Consider the following 8,471-nt stretch of genomic DNA (forward strand, 5'->3'; position numbering starts at 1 on the left):
AGAGTACATAGCAGGCGGGTCCTTTTCTTGCATGGGCACCAGGCGCACAAGTGTCTCTCTCTCCCCCTTTACGCATGGCTATTACACACAACTGGTGCCAAACACTAAAATATTGTAGCGATCCGCGATGCATAGTTGTTTGCCTTTCAAGCCAGCGACCCGGGTTAGCTTCCCTACCCCGCAATATGTTAGCAGGTTTACCAGTAGATCCTCACATACCCAGTTTATATAATCTTATATCAAATGAACACAATATATGACAAATAGAACATGAGTCAAATTGGGAAATAAAATATTTATTGATAATAACACACCTACCTAATGCTGAGAGACAGAATATGTACACTAGGCTACTGCACTACCAGTGATTACTCGAGCAGAAAAACATTTGTAAAGTACTCAAACAGGTCCACAGTCTCTTCCCCATCACTCTTCATCCATGGCAGTCTTGATGATCTCACCTCTTCTGCTTTTTGCCGCCTCCTCAAACTTAGTGATGGCCTCATTGCATGCCTTTTTCTGTGAGTGGAAAATAGAAAACATTTCAATCTGGTGTTCATCATAACTTTCCACACACACACGTTTCTCCCAGATACAGTCTACCTGTATTTTCCACTCAGCGATATGCCTGTATTTATAAGAGACATTTGACCGCAACGTCACCTGATGCATGGTCTGCTGCATTATTATTTTCACATAAGATTCTCAGCACTAGTGGAGACCTGGGATTGAGTGTTTTATCTGCATCTAAACTATATGTACTCCTGTTAGTTTTAATGCGCATCACTGCATCAAAAGGTTGGCTGGTCCTCATTAAAGTCCTGTAGATCACTTCCTTCCTTTTTTTTTTTTACAAAGCTCTACTATACAAGCTTCCGACTTACCTAACTTTGTTGTTAAAGTATAAAAAAACATGATACCAAACCTGTTCAGAGGGTTGGTTAACTCTTGAGATACCTCGGGTCTCCACCAAACTAGGTAAATCCGCTTTTAGTTTTAACGCTCCACATTTTTGCAATAACTTACAAAATTCACTACATTTGGATTCCCTGGTGCCACTAGGGCAGTTTAAAACCCTGATAAATTAGTTCACCAAGGTGTGCAATTGTTTTGATTGACTTTAATCATTTGTTTATGATGCCTTTGATGTTCTAATGTACTTGTTATTGTATCTTGTAGTTTAATATTTTATTTGATGTCCTCAGGGCACCATTGAAAATGAGACCCTGGTCTCAATTGGGCTCCCCTGATTAAATTAAAGTTAATAGAATATGTAGTTGTTGATATTCTTGTTCTACCCATATACAGTAAAATCACACAATAGGAGGAGCACTAAACCTACTTAGTTAACATAATTATACCCATTGACAATATTAATATTGGGATTTCCAAAGACCTAGTCCTAGCTCAACTTACAATGTGGAATTTCTGCTTCTCTTTCTGGAGTTTGAGGAACTCTTCCACAGTCAGGTCGTTCACGCTCTTCTTCAGGGAGATGAAGTTGCAGCTGGGTGAATGGGACTTATGCTCCTTCCTGAAACAAGAGTCATGCCATGATGAGAAGAAAACATTAGCAATGGGATCAATAGAAACAACAATACTAAATTGTATCCCGTTTCTAGTGTAGCAATTGAAGAGGAACAGCAAGAACAGAGATTGAACTAGCCTCGGCTCCCAGGTCTTCACTCACTGGGCAGAGGCTAAACATTCACTACCGGTAGCCCGATTCATTATCTGGTGATAGCTAGGTGGTAGTGTGTTCAGATTTCTAGCACCTGAGGCATGCGAACATGTAAATACATGCACGCGATGCATGCATACCAGCCGAGGCCGTGCATGTTTACATGGTTTTGCGCATGCTTCAGGTGACATTTTATCTACAATTTCCAGCTACACAAATAACCCACTAGACAACCAGTAGAGTTCAATTTTTTTTTATTTTAATCAACATTCTGTCTCGCACAGGTCCTAAAAAGGACCCTTCTCAAATGATTGTATTGCTATATCTCAGACAGTATGTTAGTGTTACCTAGCCATCACCAGTTGATGAAGCAGGCTTTAACAAGCAACCTTGTAGTTACACACAAACCTCTTCAGAGTATGTAGCTAGCTAGCCCAAGAATGTACTCTTAATGAGCGTAGGCACGCTGCCATTACTCCTTAAGGTCGGGGTCTAAGGACCTTGTGTTATTTTCAGAGGTAAACTGGCTCTGGCAGCCAAAACAGCCAATTCTCAACTGCCGACTCTCTCCATTGACCGGAACACCCTGGAAGTCTGACAGTCAGAGTCCTGGGGGTCACCATCCAGAACAACTTACAATAGGACAGTCAAGTGGACCACATGCGGACATCTGCCAATAGGAAGCTGTTTGCTCTGCAGTGTCTGAAGAAATGTGGCTATATGCACCCTGTACTGGCAGTTCTCTGCCTACAGACCAGGCCGAAACGCACACAGAAACAGCCTGTAAGATCATCCTTGGCCAGAGGTACTCAGGGTACACAGAGGCACTCCGTCCCCTCAGCTTGTGAACCCTATCTGACAGACACACTAAACTGTGCCTTGACTTTGCCAGAAAGCTGCTAAAGACCAACTTCAGGGCCTGGTTACCCCTGCCCGGAGGAGCTCACAGGTCGTCATTAAAGGAACTCAACAAACTGGCCATCCCAAGATGTATAACAGGGAGATAAAGGAGATCACCAATACCTTATCTGAGCAGGCTCCTAAATGAAAACGGATTTGAGATTTTAGCGGAGACATTTTTGTTACACACAGGTGTTCGGAGTACACTAGATGGCTTATTAGTAAAGGTGGTCGCCTCTTTCTTCCAATCTGGCTTCCGAAAGCGCTGTAATGGAGATATGGCCTTGTGGGAACGCTAACCCTAGAAGGTGTATAGTAATTTAACCTTTTGTTTTCGGAAAATAATCTCTCGCTGATATGAAAGTGAACTACGTTCGCAAAGACGTACCGCAAGCGATGCGTGTTCACTTTCAGACCGAGCGTCGGGGCTCTTAAGAAAAGCCCTGGAAGAAGATATCTTCATCATTAGGCGCTAAAGGCAGTTAGCGTCTATGCATGGGGTAGTAGCTAGCTAATTAGCTTAAACCCTTGCCATGCGAGGAGGCTAGTAAATAATAATAAAATGACAAATAACCAATCTAGGCTTCTTTAGCCATGAACATTGTCCTACAACTCACTCTGGGTCATCGTCTGGCTCCCAACCCTCCAGTTCTTTGAGACAGAAGAAGCACTTGGCTATGTCCGGGCTGTTCTCTGTTGGGGTGTGGATGAATCCAGCTTTGGCCATCTGGAATGCACAGCAGGGAAGTAACGTTAATGGTGGTAACGTTATCGCTAGTAGATTAGACCAGAGTGAAACAATAGCATAATTTAGTGTAACCTAACTGAGATAAAAGTTTATCACCAAATAATGGACAACTTTGTGCAGTTAGCTAGTTACTACGTGCATTTCTGAAAGTCATGGTCGAGCTAGTTAACGTTAGCCAGTTTGTTTTGCTAGCTAGTTAACTACGTTCGCAATGCTAGACACTTACGTTCTCTGGAGTGCAAGCGCACCCCTCTTCGAACGGCCACCCCACGTAGGTATTCAATCTGGTTTCATAAAAGTACATTTTTGTATGGTCTTCACTAAAGGGATTCATAACGCTTTCAACCAAGAGTTTAAAATAGCTAGCTAAAAACAAAAAAGCTCACGATATCTACACACGAAGCGAACAAAAATGGTTTTGAAATTTTGGCGGACGTTTGCCTGCGATGTTATGATTGGTGGGTGGCTAGGCGCGTCATGAGGTTATAGGTCGGTCTTAGTGCTTGGGTAATGTAGTTTTGAACGCTGATTGGTCAGAAATGTTCGCGTTTTTTGCACCGTTAATAACTGGCTGATGCATTTTCAAGCAAGCTACAGCACCTAAACTACCTACAAATAGTTATTATGGGCATAACTATGTAGAAAATAAGTTACTTGAAAAGTGTCGTACTGCTACCAGAATCTTCCTTGGCTCTGGCCAGTTATTTTTTTCCAGTTCTCGGCTATGGAGGCTAGATGTGCTTTTGAGACTTGGGCTGAGTTCGGATGCTGGTCTGGAGCAGATGTGTTGATTTGTACTGGGCGCGAGGAGGTGTACGACTTCAACACAAGAGCTGAAACTGACGGTAGGCTGAATCTCAAACCAAAAACTTTGCCCACTTCAATTTACTAAAGGTGACAAGGAACTGATTATTGATGAACGCTGTTTACACTTGGGTGAATAGCAGGTGAACTGATTATGATAAACACTGAGGTGAATAGGTAATACAATTAACGGATTATTGATGAACACTGACCTGAATAGCAGCAGGTAAAAAATGACAAGGAACTGATTATTGATTAACACTGAGGTGAATAGCAGGTGAACTGATTATTGATGAACACTGAGGTGAATAGCAGGTGAACTGATTATTGATTTTATCGGAACCTTTTTTTTTTCCCGGAACCCAGGGACTGGGCTTGAGACAGGCCCTACAGCGGGCACAGGTGAGACCAGGCTTACAACCAACTTTTGGGGCCTCAAATTTTTTTTATTTAACCTTTATTTAACCAGGTAAGCCAGTTGAGAACAAGTTCTCATTTACAACTGCGACCTGGCCAAGATAAAGCAAAGCAGTGCGATTAAAAACAACAACACATAGTTACATATGGGGTAAACAAAACATAAAGTCAAAAATACAACAGAAAATATATATACAGTGTATGCAAATGTAGCAAGTTATGGAGGTAAGGCAATAAATAGGCCATAGTGCAAAATAATTTAATTTAGTATTAACACTGGAATGATAGATGTGCAAGAGAAGATGTGCAAATAGAGATACTGGGGTGCAAATGAGCAAAATAAATAACAATATGGGGATGAGGTAGTTGGGTGGGCTAATTTCAGATGGGCTGTGTACAGGTGCAGTGATCGGTAAGGTGCTCTGACAACTGATGCTTAAAGTTAGTGAGGGAGATAAGAGTCTCCAGCTTCAGAGATTTTTGCAGTTCGTTCCAGTCATTGGCAGCAGAGAACTGGAAGGAATGGCGGCCAACGGAGGTGTTGGCTTTGGGGATGACCAGTGAGATATACCTGCTGGAGTGCATACTACGGGTGGCTGTTGCTATGGTGACCAATGAGCTAAGATAAGGTGGGGATTTGTCTAGCAGTGATTTATAGATGACCTGGAGCCAGTGGGTTTGGCGACGAATATGTAGTGAGGACCAGCCAACAAGAGTGTACAGGTCACAGTGGTGGGTAGTATATGGGGCTTTTGTGACAAAACGGGTGGCACTGTGATAGACTACATCCAATTTGCTGGATAGACTACATCCAATTTGCTTAGTAGAGTGTTGGAGGCTATTTTGTAAATGACATCGCCGAAGTCAAGGATCAGTAGGATAGTCAGTTTTACGAGGGCTTGTTTGGCAGCATGAGTGAAGGAGGCTTTGTTGCGAAATAGGAAGCCGATTCTAGATTTAACTTTGGATTGGATTGGAGATGCTTAATGTGAGTCTGGAAGGAGAGTTTACAGTCTAACCAGACACCTAGGTATTTGTAGTTGTCCACATACTCTAGGTCAGACCCGCCGAGAGTAGTGATTCTAGTCGGGTGGACGGGTGCCAGCAGCGTTCGATTGAAGAGCATGCATTTAGTTTTACTAGTGTTTAAGAGCAGTTGGAGGCTACGGAAGGAGTGTTGTATGGCATTGAAGCTCGTTTGGAGGTTTGTTAACACAGTGTCCAATGAAGGGCCAGATGTGTACAAAATGGTGTCGTCTGCGGAGAGGTGGATCTGAGAGAGTCACCAGCAGCAAGAGCGACATCATTGATATACACAGAGAAAAGAGTCGGCCCGAGAATTGAACCCTGTGGCACCCCCATAGACTGCCATAGGTCCAGACAACAGGCCCTCCGATTTGACACATTGAACTCTATCTGAGAAGTAGTTGGTGAACCAGGCGGGGCAGTCATTTGAGAAACCAAGGCTATTTAGTCTGCCAATAAGAATGCGGTGGTTGACAGAGTCGAAAGCCTTGGCCAGGTCGATGAAGACGGCTGCACAGTACTGTCTATTATCGATCGCGGTTATAATATAGTTTAGGACCTTGAGCGTGGCTGAGGTGCACCCATGACCAGCTCGGAAACCGGATTGCATAGTGGAGAAGGTACAGTAACATAAGGGTTGACATCTGGTAACATAAGGGTTCCTCAGTGTGTCTATAGCCTTACCTCTTCCTCCTCCTCTTCCTCCCCCCTGCCAGGCCCTATCTGAGCATCTGCAGGAGGCTCGTATCCCAGAAGCCATTGGACTGGGGACGACCACGGGACAGACCACCAAGACACTGTTCATCGTTTACCGGCAACTCAAGGAGAGAACCCCTTCCTCATCCTCTGACACTGGTACCATCCCACATACGCTCCTCATCCTCTGACACTGGTACCATCCCACATACGCATGACTGTAAGTCGCTTTGGATAAAAGCGTCTGCTAAATGGCATATTATATTATTATTATTATATACGCTCCTCATCCTCTGACACAGGTACCATCCCACATACGCTCCTCATCCTCTGACACTGGTACCATCCCACATACATTCCTCATCCTCTGACACCGGTACAATCCCACATACGCTCCTCATCCTCTGACACTGGTACCATCCCACATACGCTCCTCATCCTCTGACACCGGTACAATCCCACATACGCTCCTCATCCTCTGACACTGGTACCATCCCACATACGCTCCTCATCCTCTGACACTGGTACCATCCCACATACGCTCCTCATCCTCTGACACTGGTACCATCCCACATACGCTCCTCATCCTCTGACACTGGTACCATCCCACATACGCTCCTCATCCTCTGACACTGGTACCATCCCACATACGCTCCTCATCCTCTGACACTGGTACCATCCCACATACGCTCCTCATCCGTAACATCTTCATCCACTCATATACAATCCTCTCATCCTCATCTTCGTTCTCAATACACAACCCCACACTCACTCTCCAACACCTTGCCTGTAAAGGAGAAATTAATGACTTTTTGTCTCCCTCTGCTGTTTCTGTACCCCAACAGCATTTATTTATTTCTGTTAATGTTGAATGGTCAAGTCATGCTTGCAAATGTGTACATACCAAGGGCTGTTGTATATTTGATATGTGTTGTGTGTGCATTATAATGTACCTGTAAAATTAAAACAATTGATTTGAAGATAGTCACTTCACTGACAACAAGACAACATTATCCACACACAAAACATACCTTTTACACATCTCAGAGATAATTTTTATTATCGTTTTTTCAAAGCTTTTCAGAAAGAGTAAATCAATAAATAAATATTACAAAGGAATGAAACAACAAACGTTGTAGATTACTAGCACTATACTCTTTCTAGATGACCGTGTAGTCTTGTTACAGCTGACGTGTTACTGTAAGGTTGGTTTGCAGGGGAAACCCTGTACAAATCTCAAATGACACCCGTCACACTCCTATTTCTCTTATTTCCCATATAGAGGGCTCCAACTTATGACTGCAAGCCATTAACCTATGTGGCTGTGGTCCGAAGTAGGCCTACTGCCCTAGATTGGGAATAGTGTGACATTTGAGATGCAGCCGCCTATCATGCTTGCTAATGCGAGTATCCTTTGACAATGCTACGATGCTAAGGAAGCTATCCGCTAACGATGACTCGGCTACGATGAGTTGAGGACTTTCTGAGTTCATTATTACACATCTCTCAAAACTGTCACTCGCTTACAAAAGTCAGAATTGGTAAAAAAAGGGAAAAAAGTGAATGGAAGAATGGAAAGGGAGGATTAGGAAAACCACAGAGTAGAGAATGAGAGGGGTGGAAGAGAGGAAGGATTGGGAGAGGGTGCAATAGATAATTGGTTTAAGGTCTCTATAGCTATTTGTAGCAGTGTGTAGATAGTAGTTACAGTTGAAGTGGGAAGTTTACATACACCTTAGCCAAATACATTTAATCTCAGTTTTTCACAATTCCTGACATTTAATCCTAGTACAAATTCCCTGTCTTAGGTCAGTTAGGATCACCACTTTATTTTAAGAATGTGAAATGTCAGAATAATAGTAGAGAGTGATTTATTTCAGCTTTTATTTATTTTACCACATTCCCAGTGGGTCAGAAGTTTACATACACTCAATTAATATTTGGTAGCATTGCCTTTAAATTGTTTAACTTGGGTCAAACGTTTCGGGTAGCCTTCCACAAGCTTCCCACAATAAATTGGGTGAATTTTGGCCCATTCCTCGTGACAGAGCTGGTGTAACTGAGTCAGGTTTGTAGGCCTCCTTGCTCGCACACGCTTTTTCAGTTCTGCCCACACATTTTCTATAGGATTGAGGTCAGGGCTTTGTGATGGCCACTCCAATACCTTGACTTTGTTGTCCTTAAGCCATTTTGCCACAA

General features: G+C 43.2%; 1 protein-coding gene across 1 annotated transcript; it reads right to left on the reverse strand.

Moving 5' to 3' along the window:
* Positions 1-280: 280 nt before the first annotated feature.
* birc5a (baculoviral IAP repeat containing 5a) lies at positions 281-3,781 on the reverse strand. The gene is made up of 4 exons (XM_041891399.2): positions 3,556-3,781; positions 3,199-3,308; positions 1,417-1,534; positions 281-519 (listed from the first exon to the last, which is right to left on the reverse strand). Exons 1-4 carry the CDS (start codon positions 3,661-3,663, stop codon positions 427-429), a joined length of 429 nt encoding a protein of 142 aa, XP_041747333.1. The 5' UTR covers positions 3,664-3,781; the 3' UTR covers positions 281-426.
* Positions 3,782-8,471: the final 4,690 nt, after the last annotated feature.

Source organism: Coregonus clupeaformis, chromosome 1, assembly GCF_020615455.1.
Source record: "Coregonus clupeaformis isolate EN_2021a chromosome 1, ASM2061545v1, whole genome shotgun sequence".
In the NCBI taxonomy this organism is placed as follows: domain Eukaryota; kingdom Metazoa; phylum Chordata; class Actinopteri; order Salmoniformes; family Salmonidae; genus Coregonus; species Coregonus clupeaformis.

Excerpts from the sequence above, each read along its gene's own strand:
- birc5a (XM_041891399.2), bottom strand. The coding sequence starts at position 3,663 with ATGAATCCCTTTAGTGAAGACCATACAAAAATGTACTTTTATGAAACC. Across the intron at positions 3,309-3,555 it reads GCGCTTGCACTCCAGAGAAC|ATGGCCAAAGCTGGATTCAT; the intron begins GTAAGTGTCTAG and ends TGTGCATTCCAG. Across the intron at positions 520-1,416 it reads AGAAGCAGAAATTCCACATT|AAAAAGGCATGCAATGAGGC; the intron begins GTAAGTTGAGCT and ends TTCCACTCACAG.